This window comes from Oxyura jamaicensis, chromosome 1 (assembly GCF_011077185.1).
Source record: "Oxyura jamaicensis isolate SHBP4307 breed ruddy duck chromosome 1, BPBGC_Ojam_1.0, whole genome shotgun sequence".
NCBI lineage: Eukaryota > Metazoa > Chordata > Aves > Anseriformes > Anatidae > Oxyura > Oxyura jamaicensis.
In genome coordinates this window covers 118341238-118363426 of record NC_048893.1, presented here as the reverse complement: position 1 = coordinate 118363426, position 22189 = coordinate 118341238, and the positions used below count along the sequence as shown (strand labels likewise).

The 22189-nt window shown below is 34.0% G+C and overlaps 1 protein-coding gene across 9 annotated transcripts in view; it reads right to left on the bottom strand.

Annotated features, from left to right (window-relative positions):
• The window catches only part of DMD (dystrophin), a 1227136-nt gene that overhangs the window by 682374 nt on the left and 522573 nt on the right, over positions 1-22189 (bottom strand). For all 9 annotated transcript variants that reach the window (XM_035333326.1, XM_035333348.1, XM_035333385.1 and 6 more), the window contains 8 exons: positions 21132-21344; positions 16508-16621; positions 14771-14926; positions 12954-13124; positions 11729-11911; positions 10032-10166; positions 9100-9249; positions 3131-3292 (listed from right to left, as the gene is read on the bottom strand). In XM_035333326.1, the coding sequence (XP_035189217.1) occupies positions 3131-3292; positions 9100-9249; positions 10032-10166; positions 11729-11911; positions 12954-13124; positions 14771-14926; positions 16508-16621; positions 21132-21344 (1284 nt within the window). The remainder of the gene's footprint in view (positions 1-3130; positions 3293-9099; positions 9250-10031; positions 10167-11728; positions 11912-12953; positions 13125-14770; positions 14927-16507; positions 16622-21131; positions 21345-22189) is intronic.

The following is a 22189-nucleotide window of genomic DNA, read 5'->3' as shown; positions in this document are numbered from 1 at the left end:
ACTGGATTCAAGAAGCTTGCTGAAAAGACAAAATATGGTACTTTTTCTTTTACTCTCCAGAATGAATTTTAGTTATGTCTGCAGGGAGAACAACAGACAAGTTATTCATTCAGGTGAGAAGTGAAAGAAGTGTATTTTCTATCCCATAATATAAAAAAAGGAATATCTTCCAGACTAAACAGCGGTACAAACTGGGCTTTCTCTCTCTGCACCAGGAATTATTTAATAATAAAAAAGCTGCAAATAATTATCTCAAAAATACTTTGTCACATAAATTTAATATTTTCAGTACAGATCTATTTATTTTTTTCCTGTCAGTTACTGAATACTTGAAGAAGTCAGCAAATGGAATATTCCTGTGACGATGACTTCATTCCTTGTATTTTCTTAGTATTTTAAAGGAGTTAAAAAGACCTCAGTTGGGATAATGAGATCAACCATGCAAACAAATCTGAAATATTGTTTTAGGCTTAACCTTACTCTAGCTTTTATTATTATAATAAATTGAACCTTGAGGAATCTGAAATGATTTATCTACTTTTTTTTTTTTTTTTTTAATTGTTTTGTCTGAATCTTTAGTTGTCCTTAGAGTGAACCAGTAAGTAGAAACAGTTGGGTTGCAGTGCATGTAGAGCGTTAAAATCTCTGAACCACATGGTGGAGTAAGAAGCACATGGAATTTACATTCCAAAAATAATAGAAACTGAGTATCATATACTTAACTTTGAAGACTCCTTTTTCTTTATGTCAACTTTCTGAATAAACTAAACTGATCATTTCAATTAAAAAGAGCTAAATATAATTTCATTTTCTCAGATTTGTTTCTGATTAGCTGAACCAAAGGTTATTCCTCCTATCAAAGCTCTAAACTGTTTTGAATTTTTGAAGCAAACATAGAGACACACAAAGCTCCATAGCCCTCAACAGTTTTCTGATCATCAGTTCTTCCAGGTTTATTTATTTATTTATTAAGAAATGCAGTACATATTGCTGAACAGTTTGTTAAATCTCTCAGCATGGATAAACTGACCTCTGCCTAGAAACCATCATCACTGACTCAAAGATTCCCTGTCCAGCTGTGCAGACAGTACTGCAGGATGCCTTATATGAATGTGCTGTTTTCAATTCCACAACAGAGCTGTGCCAGCAGAGTCTTAGAAAATTAGGAAATGTGCCTACTCTGCCACTGCTTAGGACAGCCATTCATTTATGGAATGATTCAGTATATTTACCTGCATAAACTTAATTGTATATTCCCTTTTTCCCTAATGATTTTAAAGAACTTCACAACTGAACTTCAAAGATCTTGATTATTTGTGCTGAATTTGTTCACTTGTTAATTACTTTTTTTCCTTTAGCTTCCACTTGTAACTTAAAATAAAATCATGAAAGGGAAAAAAAAAAAAAAAAAAAAAAAAACCACCCTTTTTTTTTTTTTTTTTTTTTTTTTCAGTGTGGTTATAATATAATCTTGTGAATTCAACATCAGACAACAAAATCTCAAGAATGAAAATAAGTTCTGCAAAAGCAATGAACTGAAATACTCCCATGAAAAAGTGTGCTAATTAAGGTTGGTTAAGTTTTATGCTGCTTCAGTTGTTGAAGTTCAGAATTACTTCCATTGACACAGTCTGTGGTCATTGCCAGACTTGCATTTGAGGATGCACATAAACCAGATGCATCCATGGGATATTTGGAACACTAAAAAATGTTAACATTTATAGGGTCCAAATACACCAAAAAGAAAAGCATAATTTCATATCAAATTTCTCTTATGTAACAGAGTTATGTAATTACAAGATGAGAAATTAAACAAATACAACTTTAAAAAATGATGATTTGTGTCCTGTTTCATGTAAAAAACATTTACGTTATTCACATTTAAAGCAAAGAGTAAAATAATTTCAGAAGTTCAATTGCTGACTAACAGCTCAGGATTCATACTGAGAAAGTTGTCTAATCCCATTTTTACATTTATGTAAGTTAGCAAGTAAATCAGAATCATTTTCAAACAAAACTGAGTGCAAATACAATCCTGTTTTCTAAATATCACTTCTTGACACACAAACAAATGCCCATATGTGCTTACAAACATACATACACAAGAAAAGCATTTGCAAGGTAAGTCTATCAACCTTTTAATTCAAAAGACATGGAAACATTAATATTTAAGAGAGATAAAAGATGATTTTCATGGCTACATATGTTCAGCTCAGAATGTAATTAAGATTGTATAAGCTACTCCTTGCAAGATACCCATATTTTAAAATGATTTTAAGCTCTACAGGCATGCTCGAAATAATGCCTCATCTGAAAATCATTTTGAAGCATCTGTTTTCATGTTTTCCTGTTGGTTTTTTTTTTTTTTTTTTTTTTTTTTTTTGTAACCTGTCTTCCTAAATTCAAGTGAAAACTACAGAAAAGTTGCTGTATATAATGTTGTACTCTGATAGTTTTTTGTTTGTTTGTTTTTTATACTGGAGATATTTGATTTTATTTAAACTTGTATTCTTACCATTTTAATGCTGCTGTAATGTAGATGTGTTAGAGCAAACAATAAAAAGTAAAAATGAGAATTAGATGTACAATTTTATTTCAAAGGTTCAATAAACCATTTCTAGGGAATAAGAAAAGCTGATTCTGATCAGTTTACATGTGCTGTAAAAATGGAAATACATGCACATTTATGTGCACATTATGAAATAATTATCAATGTTGTCCATGCTTCAGTAATTTATTGAGAATCCCAAGGCCATGTAATCAACTTTGTAAAAGAGCCATATACGAGTATTGAAGAGGATGAGCTCTTTCGTTCTGGGATGGGAACTCGATTTTAAAGAGTCACATTGTTTATCTTTGTCATTTTAAAGTTACTGCATAGTCTTCTACAACATTTATAGTTCTTTACATCTTCTGGACAGGAATACAAGAAAAAGCAGAAGGAAAATACAAATTTACTAGAGAATTAGGTTGACCTTCTCAAAGTAATGCAACATAAAATTTACTTGCACTTTCAAACTGATCGTGTTGCAAATCCCCCTTAGTAGCATGAGGCTGAGGGACAACCAAATACTCTGTGGCTGACTGAGAAAACTGGTAAACACATCATTTCAACCTGTATATAACTTACCTGTGCTTCCTGAGGCACTTGTGCTGCATCAACTCTGTCTGCAATGTAGGCTGTTAGTTGTTTGTCTATAACAGCAAGAGACTCTTGGATTAAGCGGAGGGTTTTGTCAGTCTCCTGGGCAGATTGAATACTCTGTTCAAGGCTCTTTTGTCTTCTTACAGCCTAAAAACAATGACAACATTATCAATACTAACAATAATAATATGCATAATGCATTTTTCCACTTTTTTTTTTTTTCTGCCAAAACGCAGGCTAAAAATAAAAAATAGTACTCATCACTTGTGTTCATCCACCTTTTTATATGATAAATTGCGCATCTTTTTGCCACTCATTCAGTTCTTTTTACTAAGAAGTAAACAACAACCAAAAAACATGCTAGACTGCATAGACAAGGTATAGAAAATGCAAGACCCTGCACTGAGGATTTCTATAACGAATGGAGGTAGGCAAAGCTGTATAATAAAGCCATCCCGATAGTTCAGTCTTTCATTCTGAGGTATAGCAGTCCTCCTGATCTTATTATATAGTTCAAGAGATTTTGTTTACTGAGAATAGGGTACAATCCCATCTGAGACAATCCACTTCAGTGAGAGAGAGATAAAAGCTCTCTTGAGAAGGAGCTCTCATACATGATGTATAAATAGCTTTCTGGAACACAGGCAATTCCTATTCTGAAAATAGAGATGGATCCTTGTCTTGACTGAGAGCTTTCCCAGTCTATTATCATTCTAACCAGAGTATTTTTTGGTCCAGGAAGTTGACTCTTGCTTCTACGCCACCATCAGAACAGTACCCCAGTGGATTACCTATTATCATCATTTATATATCTATATATAGAGAGAGAGAGATATTAAGGGTTCTTTCCTTTCAAAGAAGTTGCTTTTGTGGTTTACCAAATCAGAACAATAAATTATTCTTCCAATCTGTCCTTAAAAAACATCTGTATTAAGAACTTTACATAAATTGGTTAGCTTTAATTATTATTTTAAACAGTTTAATGTGGTAATTAATACATAATAAACAACCTGGTGCTTTCTCCATCATTTCATTCACCTGCTCTCTCATCTTTTACCTTAAACCTAGCAGAATTTCTGCTTTATACAAAGCACATAACAACTTCATTCAACATAACATTCTCAAATTTAATACTTTTTTTTTAAATATTTTTATTTTTTTCTGTGCCGTCATATTGCTGACCATGGAATAAAGTGACTAACTCTCTTTGACATGAATCAAAAGAGGAGAGAGGAAAAAAGTACTCTTTAAATAACTTGCTACATGTCCAGCCATTTTTCAAGTCAAATCACATTTTTCCTCATTGGTGAGACAGCTATTCTTCCATTTGATTTTGTAGGTATTACAAAACTTTCTTTGAACAAAAATATCTCTCAGTAATTCATTGAGAATTCTTGGTGTATCTGTACCTTCTTCATGGAGCCTCAATTCTTATAGAGCTTCATATTTAACAAAACAAAATGTTAATACTTTTTCTGAGCATTTTTGCTAGCTGTTGGCATTAGTTAAAGAATAGGGATCCAACCAGTATCTACTATATTTGTGTTTATAAGCTGCTTTGTGCTATTTTAAAACATCTGATCAGATAATCTTGTATCACTGCCAGGAGCCTCCTGTGGAACTGAGCAGCTTTACGTATTGGACACATGCTGTCGGTGTTAATGGAAGCACCTGAGCCATTAAGGTGTTACAACCCCCCAAATGTACCAGCGAAACAGAGTTACTCCCGAGTACAGTACTAAGGTTTGCTACTTGAGAGTGGTTGGGCACTGGGACAGACTCCCCAGGGCAGTGGTCACAGCACTGAGCCTGCCACACTTCAAGAAGCGTTTGGACAACGCTCTCAGACACATAGTCTGATATATATATATATATATTTGGGGTGGTCCTTTGGGGACCCAGGAGTTAGACTCAATGACCCTTATGGGTTCTTTCCAGCTCAGATATTCTGTTAGTCTATGATTTTATGATTCAATATTCAAAATATTGATAAGCAACCTGATACGGAGGCTAAAATAGTTGAGGGTCTGTCCTTCAGCCTTGCAGGCAATTAACATGACTACTACACTAGCTAAATGTCCTCACTCAATACATTCGCTGTATTGACTATAGCTGTTCTGCACCCTCACCTAAACTGTGCTCACTCACCATCTCAGAGAACCTTGTGACACTCACAACGAATGAACCAATGCTTACACTGTATGGAGAAACAAGCCTGTGTCATGAGCCTGATTAATTTACGCTGTAAACGAAACCAAGGAGTCTTCACAATAATCTTATAAAAAATGCAATACAGTCAAAGAAGTGTGACACAATGTAAAATATTTCTCCAGCGTGTATCAAGTGGTCACTGGCATGGTCACTGGCATTGCAGAATACTTATCAATTCAATCAAGAAGGATGCAACAAAGGAGGAGTTTTACTCTTTCTCTGTCAGTGGAAAAGGTACTGATGGAGGAAAGTATCACAGGGCTTTTCTAAAAGGGGCAGACATACTACACACCTATGAACCTGAGTTTCATATTTGTCATTACAAATTTAAGTGTTTGCATGTGCATATCTATATATGCATGTTTTTAAAAAGCTATATGAAAGTTGAAACTGTTTATATATACACATGCATATGCAAAATTTAAATTTATTATGATGAGCTATTGTTATTATTATTTTTATTGCAGAGAAAGAACATTGGCTTTCTTTTAGTCTGCAGAGGAAATAAGACAGTTTAACACCACACTTTATAAATGGGTCTGAAGACATAACAGGAAGCTATAGTTCTACTATCAAATCATAGTCAATAAAGCTGGAGGCTTGGTCTCTAAGGAGAAGTTTGTGACAGTTAATTGCTAAGTGGGAAATCTCAGGAAAATAACCAACTGTTTACTTATTTCTGAGCCAGTGAAATGTTGATAGCTGTCAAGGAAAATAAAAACGAATGAAAAAAAAAAAAAAAACTGTTATTAAAAAAAAAAAAAAATTCATTTTTTTTTTTTTTTTTTTTTTTTTTTTTTTTTACCAAAGGTTCTACAGTTCTTATGTTTTTTTTGTGATTGAGATACATTACAACATCTCTGTACTTTTTTTCATGAAATTGTTAATACATTAATCTCCACTTTTAGTTTAGAATCAGAGTGGATTAGTAGCTAAACATATTAGAACACACACAAAAAAACCTTACTAGAACATAAAAAATCTAGCTATTCATTTTGGGCACAGGAATTTTTTTTATACTTTTCAAGCTATAAAAAAATATCTGTAAATACTAGTAATATTTCACAGTGTGTTTTTAAAATAACTCACTACAAATATTTGACACTTCAGCACCAAAGTGATATTCATCTTTGATTAGATGTAGTCCAAAAGTGCAAATTATACGGATGAGGACTTCTTTATCTCTTTAGATTACCACCAGGTGCTCTCTGTGCCTTGTAGAAGAAGCCCTCTTCATAATAATCATGTGGATATGGGTCGTGAAGAATTTTTTTCTCCTCTTGACAGGAGAAGAAAATGGGAAAATTGCAACAAATCACAAATGTGTGATATTTGATATAAGTGTAATCTTGGAGGGAGTCCTAAAATAATTTAAGAAACAATCCCCAAGAATAAAAAATGAATGCAGTATAAACCCCACACAGAAAACATTTTATACAGGTTTTTGCAAGCATAGTCTCAAGAATACTTATATGATATTTCTGGAGTTTGTTGGGCAGGATCTAAATTGTTTTTAATGTTACAGCCACTTGCAATATTAGTTTGAATTTCTTCAGGCAATAGTGTTTTGTAGATGCAATATATATATATATTTGTAAGTGAATCAGTCCTTGAAAAATAAAGATAGGATGTATGTTGCTTATCAACCAGTCCCAGGTGTTCAAAAGTAAACTAAACATACTCTCTTTGTTAACTAAAGAAGAAGATAAGGCATACAAACATAAAACCTTGATCTGCGTTTAAAAAGGAGTATATCAGTAGTGATGCAGCACAATTCACTGCCAAAGGTTTGGTTTCATTGTTCTATTAGCAGTGAATAAAAAATTCACCTACCAGCTTCTGTACGCATGAGCTTATTGTCTTTGTAATTATTTAAATAAAATAAATAACCTAGCATATTTAACCTTAGGATAACCTACTAGCTGGTCTGAAGTAGAAGCGACCTTGAACACAAGCAGCATAGAGTTGTTATATTCCTGCAATGTATTCTTATGCAAGGAGAGTGCATACTGCTTGGATTTCAACAGGGCTACGCAAATGGCACAGAAAATTCAGTGTCATGAATCTATGAAACAAAGCATGCAAGACTCCACTGCAAAAATTAATAAAACATTTTGTTGCAGAAAAGAGGTATTTATATGGTAAAGAAGCAGTGTGATTGAGTCACTTGCGACTGAAATAGTTTCTTTACTCTCTGATATATATATACAGATCTCACCATTAGTATGTGACAGCTGAACATCAGATTAGCTTTCCAAGAAGGAGGAGGCTTTCTCCCCCTCCCACTTTTCTGTCCTTATTTAAACTGGAAGGCATTGAATACATTTCTAATATATTTTGCCTATACAGCCATCAAAATTGTCTCCAGAGGTCTGGTCAGTACATATTCACAATACATATTGTACTTTTCAAAGCTAATATGATTTTTTTTATTTAATGCTTATTATTTTGAAGACTGGATATTTATCCAGCACTCAGCAAGACTATGTGAAAGTCCTGTATTCAAACTCCAGAAGTCCTCTGTATATTCCCAGTTTTCTCCTCCAAGTCAGGAAAAAAACTGACACTAAGAAGCAGAATTTGAAGGAAAGTATTATGACAGATACTTAGATGATCTTTAAGGTCCCTTCCAACTCAAACAATTCTATGATTCTATGATTTAAACAGAAGTTTGATATATAAAAAAAAAAAAAAAAAAAAAAGAGGAAGTATACAGAAAATTATTATTATTTTTTTTCTTAGGACACTGTCCAGAAAAATGTGGAACAACATGAAAGCCTGCAGTTAGTAGTAGTAAAGGGAACCAGGCTCTTTCCCTCCCTGTCCTTCAAGTTTAAGCTCAGAACAGCTGAGGCCCTTCCTTAATACATACTGTTGTGTTATTAATTTCATTGTTCTCAAGAACAAGTACATCACGAAATAAGAAAAAAAAAAGTTATCCTTGTTGTAGGAATAATTATCGTTTGCTTACAGCTCCTTTCCAATTTTTTTCCATTTATATCACTTATGCCATTGAACCTAAGTGACTTTTGGTTGCCTTTGTAGCTCATCTTTGAATGTGTTCTGGTTCCAGTTATAATGTGGGTCTCTGATTTCTTTCCTAGTTCCTTTCTCATTTTTACCATGTACTGAGATAATTTCTTCCTGACATTTATTTTCATAACCACAAAATATTCCTTCTGAGCAATAACAATTAACTCATAAGTCATAATTTCATATACAAAGTCAGGACTCATTGTCCTCCATTAATATCATTTTTCACGTATATATAGTGAACACTTCTTGCAATTTAACTGCCTAGGTACTCCGTCCTGTAAGGATGTTCTGCATTTATTTAGAGTTTATTGTCATTTTTGCCACTTTACTCCTTTGTAATCTGGCCGGAATTGACCAAAGAGATATTCCATACCGTATAATATCATTGGTCAGCAATAGAACTGGGGATTTTTTTTCCGAAACTACTGTTCACCTTTTTTTTTTTTTTTCCCCATTACTTTATTAAAGGCAATTAAATAACCCACAAGTTTTCCTTGCCTTTTCTGGTTGTCTCCTCCATGACACCAGAGGAGTGAGCAAACAGCCATGTAGTGCTTTGGAATTAACCCACCACACTTATACAATTGGTCCACTTCTAAAATAAGTCAATATTTTTGCATTGCTTAAGAACTACACTGACTTTTTTTTTTTTTTTTTTAATGGTGCTAGACTTTTTAATGAGAGAAAAGGTCAATTATTAAATATACTTCCTGCTGCAGTTCTTCCCATCGAGTATTGAACTTCTCAAGTTTTTCATTGATCAGTTCATCCAAGATTCCACCATCAGTTAAAGTCTGAGCCAATTCCCGAATCTGACTGCGATTATCTTCTGGATGTCTCATTAAACGTTCCAAAGACTGAAACGAAGTCACAAAGTAGATTGATATCCTTTCTGACAATAAAACTCTAAAGAACAATCATAATTCCACTTAAAAATGTAAGTAGGGAACTTCACTTTTCATGCACAAAGTAGATACAAAGGACAAAAATGTCAATATCCTCTGTCTTGAAAACAAATATACTGTATTACCTATTACTGTAATCAGAAAACATAAAGAAATAAATTGAGTGCTTCATTTTAAGCATGTGGAATATGCCCAGTGAGTTCAGTGACAGTTTTTGTTACTTAAGTCTAGTTTTTTTTTCATGAGTATCTTAATGGATGAAGTTCTACAGCATAAAGAAAACACAAATGTTACATTTTGTATTTTGATTCACTTAGAATATTAACCAAATTTCTAAAAATTTGAAAGATTCTACAGGAAAAAAAAATAAAATAAAATAAAATAAAATAAAAAATGAAGTAATAATACCCTGAACTGCAGCTCTAGGATGAAAGTTTGCTCTCTCTAGCCTTTGATATTTTTAACTGACATAAGAGAGGCTGTTTTTTAAAACATAGATAATATTATCACAAAAAATTGTGTATGACATCAGATGTAACATGTTCAATTACTTCATTTCATTTAGGTGGATCTAAATTCAAAACCTGATTTGTTGAATCAAGTCACAACACAGGACTTTCCAAATATTCTGTATTTTGCTTGTGTAATAGTGTAGTTTATATTTTATTTTGAATATAATGTGATTTACAATTTAGGAGTACATATGATTTGGCATTATTAAAGACACCACTTACATCTAGGGACTCAGAAATCTCTTCTGCACCTCCCTGGATATTTTCAGTTGCCTTGAGTTTCAATTCCATCTCATTCAACCATTTATTTTCTGCATCCAAATATGACAATAATTCATGCCAACATGCCCATACTTCCTGATGGAGAAAAAAAAATATTTATTGAGATTGAAGATCTAACAGGCAATTTCACTTTTTAAAACACTGAAAACATTGCATGCTTCATTCCCAAAATACCACAATGTCTGATGGTTATAGTGCCATACAGTTGATTTTTTCCAGTATTTGTGGATTCCAAATAAATACAATACACAGCCAAAACATTTTGATTAAACAGGGCAAGATCACAGAAGATAATACAAATAAACAAATGCTTATTCAAAACACAACTTGAATCTTTTCTGTTTTGTGATTTTTTTTTATGTTTCACATTTTTTCTGTAAAATTTTCTTATAAATTCTAAATATACAAATTATCAGATTTTTAAGGATTCATGTTAGAAGTTTATGTTTTTATTACAAGATGTAGTTGAGTTGCTTATATAGTCTGTGCATTAATTACTTAAAGCAGATTTATAAAATATCTAAAAACACCGCTTTAAGGAATTCTGACCTTCTCTACAGAAATTAATTCTCAACCACATTTAGTATAAATGTGTACTGGTTCAGCTGGGATAGGGTTAATTTTCTTCACACTAGATGGTATGGTGCTGTGTTTTGGATTTATGATGGAAATAATGTTGATAACACACCTAAGTTTTAACTGCTGCTGAGCAGTGCTTATACTAAGTCAAGGACTTTACTGCTTCTTGTGTAGCCTTGCCAGTGAAGAGGCTGGGGGTGCACAAGAAGATGGGATGGAACACAGCCAGGACAGTTGACCCAAACCAACCAAAGTTATAATAATTTTATTGGGATACATTTGGCAGACTGTAGGTCAAGTTTGCCAGAGTACAACCCATCTCACCTAACCTTGGTCATAGCAAATTCAAGTGTCTGGTCTAAGAAGAGGCTATAGAGGGATATTACCATACAATAATATCATCATTCATTGGGGCAAACACAGATTACCAGCTTAGACTACAGACCCACAGCAAAATTTAGAGGAGATAAATTTTACCCAAGTATATAATTATCCACTACAAAGTTAGTTAGTGTGAATTAGTTTACAATAAAAATACTTACATAAATCATTGTGACCACTGTGTAAAATACAAACAGGCCTAGGGCAAGAATCTGTAATGGAGCTGGCCAAAATGGCTGGGTAAACTCAAAATGCATGAGATACATTCAGATTGTGAGCAGAGCACATGCTGTTCCTGTGCTGATATTATACCACCTGTCCTGCTTCGGGGCCATTTAATCAAAATCCTTAGCCATGGAAGAAAGAAGCCCAGAGGAGCTAGTGAAGACAACATCAGAGGGTTGCTACAGAAGCCAGATGCTTGGCTTCATCTCAGAAGGGATAAAAACCCAGAGCATCTATTGCTGTCTCCCATCTACGAACCATGCCTGAGGCATTTCTTTAATTTGACTCTCCAGCACATATGACTCTCAAAACATGTGGTATTTAGTATATGACTCATACACTCAGGAAAGCCTTGGGCTACTCATGATCCCATAGAAAAATATACCTTCGTTTTCTACCTTACTTCTGGGGTTAGAATGGCTATAAATATAATGATTGACAAAATATCCAACCTCCAGAGTTTTGCACTTTCCGTTCAGTCTGCTGCATAGTCGCTGGTAGTTGGTAATTAGAACATCAAGTTCCTTTTTCAAAGCCTCATGAGCTGCAGGTGGAGCCTTTGCTATAAAATTATTCACAGAATCAGTAATAAGCTTCACTTTCACTTCTTTCTGCATGGCCTCCTCCTTTGCTCTCTGTAAAAAAGAAATTTAGTTCTGGTTTGAGAAGGAAGCAGATTTTAAATAACTCCTTCAGAATTGTCTCTGTCAGAAGGAAACAACAACAACAACAACAACAAAAACAAACAAACAAACAAAAAACAGCCAACAGCCAACAGCTAATTATTTCGCCGACTTTCTGCTATGATCTTGAATGCATCCAAAAAACTTTTTTTATTTTTTTTTTTCATTTTTTTGGCAATACACAGTAGTCACCACAACTTAAATTTCTCACATTTACAATACACCTTCGTACAACTATTTAGCTTTCTGGAGTTTTCAGAAAAGCATTTATTATTATTATCATTTTTCCCCAAGAAATGCTCCAAATACATATGCCATAAAACTTTACAAACTGCAGATGAAAAGATCTATTGTGTTACAAATTCATTTCACCAGGTTTAATCATTAAGGCCATGTAATCTGAATTCCTGAATAGTATAGGCCAAAAAATTCACCTATAAAAAAAATCAAGCCCACATGTAGTGGTTGAGTAAGAGTATTACTTGAGCATTAATCACAGATTATTGTGTTTGTCCAAAGACCACATTCATCCCACAAGAAAGAAACATTATTTGAGACAAAATATGCATTTTAAAAGAAATTAACAATATATACCAAAACGCATCCTGACATCCTAAATCATTAATTCTCTCTCCCTTCTTCTCTCATAAGCATAAAACATAAAATGGATTTCACTCTATCTATTGCTTAACAATAGATATCTATTGCTAACATCGGATTCTTGGGAATTTCTCCTTAAGTACCATGATGTTGAAGCTGAAACGAAATCCAATAAAAACAAAAAGAAAACAACAACAAAAACTAGCTATGAAGTACTGTGACAGTTTAAATATCTTCAAACATATTCCAAATAGAAACTACCTTAAGACACCTACTGCTTTAAATTTCAGGCTAACAAAAAGACGCCTTTCTATATGAAAGAGTAGACTTTTGTTAAAACGGAAGCTTCAAAAAGAACTTTAAAAACTTTTCAAGGTCTTGGTTCATCTTTTACCTTCAGTTCCTCAACAGCTTTCTGTAATTCATCCGGTGTTTTATACTCAAAATCTCTTTCCAGATATTCTTCTTCAGCCTGTGTTATCCATTCATGCATCTCTGATAAATCCTTTCTGAGGCTCACAGTCTTATCCAAACCACCTTTTAATGTTGCCTTCTTAGCATAGGCCTTTAATAAAGAAAACATGTGAAGCAAGACTACTGAACAAACTTAACAGTACCTTATCCTGAAAAGAACCAATTTCAATCCTATGTAAATTAGACAGTACACCCTTGAAAGTACACCCAAGGATGAAACTAGAGCCCCTTGAGCCTCAGATGACCTTTTAGCCAGTTTGAATGCAACCAGTTAGAGAATAAAACAAGCAATGTGCATAGCTTACTCTTGCTGATGAAGTCATTACTGAATCCCTTAGAAAAATGTATATCCTAAAGAAACGGAAGTAAAAAAAGGAAATTTCTACTGGAGGAAAATATTTACCTTAGAGTGAAATAATAATAATAATAATAATAAAAAAACTTTAATTAAATCCTTTGCCAATCATTATTGATATATTGATATATTGATATATATATTGATATATAACTTGTACTATATTGACATTTAGAGAATTCTGCATCAGCCTACCAAAATTGTCCATAACTAATAGCAGTCACTAAGCCATCTTTTTCAGTATAAAGAAGTTTGCAACAAAGCCAGTTAGTTGCCACAGTGCCATTTTCAGAACTGGGTATGCAGAGCTGATCACACCAATATCCTGAGCAGTGATGCTACTTAGGTAAATCAGTATAATCAGGAGGAAAGTGTTTTAGTATTTGGCCTAAGTTTTTGACTGTTACTGGTTTGGTTACCCATCCTTGAGTATTGTCTGTTAAAAGCTGTTCTACACAAATGTTGTTTTACAGGGCAAAACAGGATAATAAAATAAAAGGTCATGTCCAACAATTGTGAAAGCAGAACAACATGGGGTCCTGCAAAATTGCCTCTTTCTCAGTTACAGTACCAGAAGAGAAAGTAATCTTCTATCATCTGCAAGAGTATCTGAATACTGACAGCTCTCACACTCATACTAATTGCATGTATATTAACTCAAGCTGACTTTTCAAAATCCTTTCAAGAAATCACCACAATCCAATCTGATTTTTATATTTACTACTTCTCATGTGTTTTAATAACTGTTATTGAAGACGTTGTATGAGAAATGCCTACTGAGAGGCATTAATTTGTGCAGTGTACTGAATGGAATTATTACAGGAAAATTATCAGGGAAGTCAGAATAAAACTGTAGCAGACTTGTAAACTTACAAGGCTTTATTTGAATTTTCTTTCAAAGTGCAAAGATATCTGGTATCTTAATATTACAAAAATAAGCAATTAAAAACTTTACACTTGTCAAATGGGAAAGACTACAGAACAGGGTCAATAAAATGTCTTAGAGATTTCCAAGATCAACTTTTTTATAACTGTGCTTATCAGAAAAGTGTAAGAATGGTATTTTGCACATGTATAGTAATTTATATAATAACAGTTTCTATTCCTCTGTCTGTAAGGAGCACAGCATATCTCCTGAATTCCATCTTTCAGAAAGTTTCATTTCTTATTTCAAAATAACTGAAACTCTTACGTTCCTTAGTATCTGTACCAGAAACTTGAGATATTTCATATATCTCAAAGCATTAATCACCATCTTGGAGTTTCTTTGGTTTCCTCTAAATCTTTCCTATCTACCGGGTATGCATAGAAGGACAAATTCTGCCAATGAGAAATATGATTATTAATTTAAAAAGAACCAGTCACAGAAGGAGACTTGTTACCTGTTGGCAAATCTGTTCCCATTGAATATTGAGCTCTTTTAGTTCTGTCTCTATTCTGGAAGCAAATTCTGGCTCTGCTTCACTCTTAATTTTCTTCCCAACCTCATTAACGCTGTTCAAGCTAGGCTGGATTGTCTGGATATCATTTACTAAAGCCTAAAGGAATAACAGAAGATTAGGCAAGCAGCATTCACACAAACGTGCATTTATACTATTCTTAACAAAATGTTTCTACATGAGATTTTGACACGTCTCTGGTCCAGATCTCCAACCAAACGAGCACAATTTACAGACTTCACTATGAAAATAAATAAAAAGGAATGAGCAACCATAATGTGGTAAGATATTCTGTATCACATAAAGTACATTTGCAAAATATAGAATATAAGGTTTTAACTAAACATATACTAAGTGTTACATATACATACATATAGTGTATATATATATGCATATACACTATATATAATGTTACACACAATGTATATCTATTACAATGTCTAGATCTTTTATTTGTATTTGTGAAAGAACATCCTATTATAATGGTGGAAAATTACTTTAAGCTATCTCACTAATTATTTTAAGCTATCTTACTAACTACGCATTACCCGTGGGTTGATAATTCACTTGATAGTTTCCTTAGAATGATCTGAATGATGATGTCCTCAAGTTATTTCTAGTTATTGGAATTTTATTGCAGTTGAATATTATTTAAAACCTGAGGTAGTTCTAACTTGCTACCTTCAATTTTACTTCCTAAGGCATTCTTTAGTCCTTCAGATGTTAGCTGGGTTTACTATACAGCAGAAAAAGTTCCAAGTGTAAAAGTGCAAATGGTGATGATGATTTTGGTAATTTTCTTATTTAATTGACATTAGTAACTAATATTTATACAAACTCTTCATAAATTTAGGTGACATTCTAAATCAGTTGCATGTAATTCACAACTCTGTAAAAGTTAAGAGTTGTTCCATACAATTTATAACAATTTTTATTTAAATAAGGAGTAGCAGAGTAATGCTGAGGAGCTTGCAGTTCTATAAGATCAGTATGTATCTTTCATAATATTTACACATCCTGCCAGAACATTTACAGAACTTGTAAATTCCATTGAACATAGTCAGGGATTATTATGAGTTACAAGATTCACTACACTTACACACCCTGTTGGGGCAGGCAGAAAAATTTGTAAACCCTATGAAGAATGTATCATTACTTCATGATGCTTTAAAACTCTGCAGGGTGAAAATCCTGGAACTTCTAAGTTTAGTGAGAAAAACTGATATGATTTGCAACACCTGCAAGTTGTTTCAGTTCAGTTAGAAAAGTCTGTAAATCCTGTGTAAATAGTAGATGCAGAAAAAGATCTTCTGACACAGATCATACAGCACACACTAAATACACATGCAGTGTTCGTAAGCTCAACAAACTAAATAAACTACTGTCTTAAGAGGCTACTAACTTATTATTCTGTGCAAGTCCCCTCTTGTTCAACATTTTGCTCCTGCTATGAATATATACTGATACAGTCCCTGTATACTTTCTCTCTCTATTTAAGTTTCCCATGTTTTAATAGAACTTTCCTTCAGGCACAGGAAATTAATCAGGTTCAAATATACTGCAAAAGACAACCCCCTTACAACATGAATTTATTTTTAGGAATTGTAATCATTTGTGTAAATCTATATAAGCTGAGCACGTAAAGAAGAAATAGTTGTCAAGCAGACAGATAATACTCACAGTACACTGTTCAAGTTGCTTTTCCAGTGCTTCTGAATCACCAAGGGCAGGCCATTCTTCCTTTAGAAAAACATCCACTTCAGCCATCCACTTCTTCAGTGTTTTGGTGTCATTCTGTTTATTACAAAGGCATTTTATGGCATGTCACAGAATATCAGTAACTGGCAATAATTCATTCTGGCACTATTACTAAAACTCACTGCAATTTAATTTTGCTATTATTGGACTGTTTGCAAGTACTCAGAAAAATACAAATACAAACAAGCAAAATCAATTGTATCTGGGACTTCTGCAATCTGAATATTTCTGCCCAAGTTCAATGTGTCTACAAGTGGGCAACTTTCTGTCTCTCAAGTTTATGCCTTCTGGATATCATTTGTGTTTACATGCTGCATGTGTGTTCATTACGTCCTTCTTTGGCTTCAGACTACTAATACTCGGCAATTAATTCAGAGTATTAGGCTAACCTATCAAAACCTCAGTTTAAATTTCAGGCTCATTTTGGAAATTGTATATTCTATTGCCTATTTCTCTACCAGAACACAACACAAAAAAGTTCCCTTGCTACTCAGAATAAAAAACTTGTCATGGAAACAAAAACAAATTCACTTCAGAAACCGAAATCATGTAATGACTCAATGACAGAATAGAAAAGAGGATTTCGGAAAATGAGTCTCATTTACTATCTATAGAACTAGAATATTTGTAATTAAAGTATATGGAAAGCAAATTACTGATTAAGCCTTGCAATTAATTAAAAAAAAATAAATAAAATAAAATAAAAAAAAGTTGAACATCAAATGCTTGCAAATAGTGAACTCTGCTAATCCAAGGAAGCATTATATAGATAACCTAAGACCATAAAAGGTAGAATGAGATTTGATGCTCTGACAGGAGAACCATATCCAGCTTTGCTCAATCCTAGAGATGAAAGACTTCATTTAACCTTGCAGTCAATGAGAAATTTAAACTGTCCTTTAAAAAAATGTCACTTAAAATTACCTTAAAATGCTACCTTAGGTAAACAGATGCATATTAAAACAAAAATGATAAATGGCAAAAATTTCAAAGGGAGATTATAATGCATTTGTTCGTCACATTGTTTTTGTTAGCAGTGAAGTATATATCACTATTATATGCTGAAAGCAAAATTAAATTAAAATATAAAAAAGGACATTTCATTAGAACACAGACTGAACCTTAAAACGTGTCCAAAATGTTTTAACAACTATTACATGGTAGATAACCAAAGGAAACATTTTCCTAATGTGCTTGATATATCTAATAACAACAGGCTACCATGGAAATCAGATGGAAATAATAAAAATAATCATACGGAAATTATCAGTATAGTTCAGAATGGCAATTACCAAAACAAAGTTGAAGTCTATACTGTGCATTCAATTATCACTTAGTAAAATAGTTCAGAATCATATTTCATGATGAAAATTTAATACTTTTACATGAATACTTAAAGTATAGTTCATTAGTGCTGCAAAATATAGATCTGATGGAATTTATTTTAAAAAGAATCAGTCTCCAGATACCAATGAAGATCAAATGTATAGCCTGCATTTTGAATCTGACTGCAAATGCATTTTATCTATCAACACTGTTTTTATCATGTCCTTTGAAGACATATTCCATGAATTACAACAGCTAAAACAGTTGTCTGGAAGGCAAGTCATTCAAGGAGTTGAAAAAGCAATGATTTTTGTATTAGCTGTATACCACAGTGATTTCAGCAATAAATATAAAGGCCAAGATTTGTATTAAACAATAGCTCAGATAGCTTTAAAAAATACTTCCTCTGGAGATCATGGCCATGATGTTCAGTATGGGACATTCTCCTTTTAAGAACAGTGATTGAACCTCTACACTTCTGTCCAGAAAATTCAGGACAACAAAGACACAGGCTTAAATTTCACAAAGAATATTCTGTTTTGTGCAATTAGTAGTGATTATGGATGAAGTTCAGGGGTGGCCTCTATGCCCCATGCCAGACACAGCAAGCTCTACAACTGACTCACTGCAGGGCAGAACTGAACCTGTCAGCCAAGCTGATGGCGCTTCATTACAAACCTGATTAAAAAAGGGGAAAAATGTCAGACAGACAGAAGAGGAGAGAAAAATGTAAGAAACAGCCGTGTGAACACTAACACCCAGCTCAGTCAAGAAGGAGCGGGAGGAGGTGCTCCAGGTGCTGGAGTTTCCCTTGCAGCCTGTGGAAGAGACTATGGTGGAGAAGGTATTTCTCCACAGCCCATGAAGGACCATGACAGAGCAGGTGGATATTTCCTGAAGGAAGCTGCAGCCCAAGGAGAGCCCTCATTAGAGCAGACTTCTCTTGAACTGTAATGGACTAACAGTAAGCCCCCATTCCCCACGCCCCTGCACTGCTTGGTGGGGAGAGGTGTAGTTGAGAGCAATGGAGTGAAGCTTGGCTTAGGAAAAAGCCATGGGTGCAGAGGAGAACGTGTTGTTTTAAGTTTCATTTTCATTTCTCACTACCCAAATCCATTTTAACTGGCATCTTTGTTTTGTCCCAGAGAGTAATTGGTGAGTGATCTCCCTGTCTTTATCTCGACTCAAGAACTTTCTATCCTATTTTGTCCACCTGTCCTGTTGACGAGGGTGAGTGAGAGAGCAGCTGAGTAGACATCTGGCTGCTAACCGACCATACTATTAAACCCTGTGTCATGGCCAGCCTTGAACTTAGAGATGTAGCTATGGAAACAAGTTATAATTTGTAGTTACTGTAGCACAGTAGCTAAATTATAAATGGTAACACGTTTCCCCCTTTTTTTTTTTTGTTGTTGTTGTTCATTTTGCTTATCTAAACGCTGTTGAAAAGTAACAAATAATGAGCATTTATTTCTACTCTATTTTTTTTTTTCTGCACAAAAGCAGAAGTGTAAGAATACCTTTACAACTCTATTGAATTAAGCTGAAAATAACAATTTCAGCTCATATGTTCTTGTATTATTATTCACAACACAGAACTACTCATGCATCATGCTTTATTACCAGCAAACCAAGGACAAGGACTGAAATATTTGATATTGTAAATAGAGAACACTTTGAGGATATGGTTTTGGGTATTCCTGCAGGACGTCAGCCTTCAGATTTTTCTTTGCCATATCCTCTATGAGTATGTAAGTGTTCATATGGTGGGGGGTGGGGGGGGTTGGGGGGGGAAGAAGAGGAGAGAAAAACATACCCCAAACCATAGAAATACTTTTTCCACTTTTGTGACCAGTTAATCTGAATTGCTTTGAAACATGTCCCTTGAAATTATATGTAAATAGAACAATAATATGTTAAAAGTTGATCTATTTTAAAGCTTTTAAATATATACACAGCATATATATATACAGCTATATATATACACACATATATACAGCGTATATATATAGAGCTTGTATATATATAACATATATAACATACATACCATATATAACATATGCATATATAAGGTTCTAATGCTGTCATTCTGAATACCTAAAAATCAAATAATTCTCTAAGTCATGTACACTTCCAATTTTCAGCAACTGCTGCCAAGATACTACCATATAACAAACGATAACCATGTAAGTGAATCTATTAATGTCAATATGGTTAGACCTAATTTAGCTGCTGTACTGGGTCTGGCTGGGATGTTAACTTTCCCTGCAGCAGCCCATACAGTGCTGTGCTCTGCACTTGTAGCTAGAACAGCAGTGGTAGTGTTGTGTCTGCTGCTGAGCACTGCTGGCACAGCATCAGGACTCTCTCTAATCCTGCTAAGGGGTGGCCAAAAAAAGTGAGAAAGAAACATCACCAGGGCAGCTGACCTAAACCAACCAAAGGGATATTCCATACCATATGATGTCACACTCAGCAATAAAAGGTGGAAAAAGGAAGAAGAGGGGAGGGGTGGGCTCTTGTTGCAAAAACATCTGTCCTCCTCCCGAACACCGGCTACGTGTGTTGAGGCCGCGCTTCAAGGACGCTGTCAAGCATTGCTCATTTGTGGGAAGTAGAGAGTGATTTCTCTTTACTCTGCACTTCCACATAGCCTTTACTTTTTTTTTTTTTTTTTCTTTCCCCCTCCCTTTTCCTCTTTCCCTTTTTTCCCCTTAGTTAAATTGTTTAATTAATATCAATCTTTCTTTAATAATTATTTTTTTTTCTTTAATTAAATCATCCTTATCTCAACCCGTGAGTTGTTCTTTCCTTTACTTCTTCCCTTCCTCTTCTAAGGAGGGGGAGTGAGAGAGAGGTTGTGGTGTTCAGCTGCCTAGCATGGTAAAACCACCACAGCTGCGTAAAAAAGTACTTCAACTACACTGAAAAAGTAAGTAGATGTAAGTGTATTAATGTCAAGTAAGTGTATTAATGGCAATTTCATTGAAATCAAAGTTAAGTTTTACCATTAGAATACATGGGCTAAAAAAGCCAAAAAATCAGAACTTAAAGTCAAATCTTGAACCCACCAAAATCAAGTGACCTTTTTAATATGTTAGTTTCATGTGCTCCTTTGATACTTCATTTTATTGTTATTTTCTTGAGGTGTATAAACACATGCTATGCATTTCCTATGGCCAAAAGCCACAATAGCTGAAGCTGAAAAAGGTTGGGTAACCTGGAATCGCTGGAGTTTAGTCATAAGCTCCTCAAGTTTCTGGCAATGTTCCCCCAGCTGTGATGACAATTTCTTCCAGCGGCCAATGATCACCTCAATCTCCGATCGATATTTCTGGCTGACTTCTGCAGGGGCTTTCTTGGACAAGTCTTCCACAGTTGTATTGAGATAGTTCAGGCCTTTTTGCTGCTCTTGCAGGGAACTTTGTAGAGCCTATGATATAACCAACAAATAGTATTCTGATTCATGTATTGGGCAATTCTGAACAAATTTTTCACAGCCATAAGTGAGACTGCTGAAGAAAGGACTGAAAACTCTAAATGCTAAAACATCTTTGCAAAAACTTCCAGTTATATGCTACCAGGCTATTTGGAATTCCTTTTCTCACACAAACTACATTGCAGAATCTTTAGATTAATTGATAATATAACCAGACTTGTTTATACTTGTTAATGGAGCTAATCCACATACACTTCACTAACTTGAGATAGGAATTTACTATGGTCCTAATGACTACACTTTAAAAGAATCAAACTATACATGGATAAAAAGAATAAACTTAGAACTGCTTTTATGATTTAAAGTCTTTGATAACTTCTTAAGTCTTTTCCAATTCTTACCCAAATTTGCTGTATCTAGCATTTTCTTTCTATATTCTACTTTCTATTTCTGCATGTGCATTGCTAGTTCCACCAAACAGCATGTTTATTAGCCACTAGACTGTAAGACAGTATCAGACATTGAAATGAAGGCAAGGTTTGAACCCACTTATGGCAAAACTTGTCCCATATTTGTGTCTGCTCATAAACCTGACAAGAAATCTGATGATGCACATGCTGCATTTTGCAAAGTACAAATGTTTTCATGTGAACACCAGAAAATGAAATGAGCTAAATCTATTCTTAATGACTAGACCTATCATCAAAGGAATATTCTATATATCATGAGGACAAACAAACGCTTTTCCTTAACATATTCAATATTTTATATAATTGGTTTCAATGATGGATAACATTTTCACTTCTTTAACTTTTAGGAAATGACAGAAGCAAGTATCC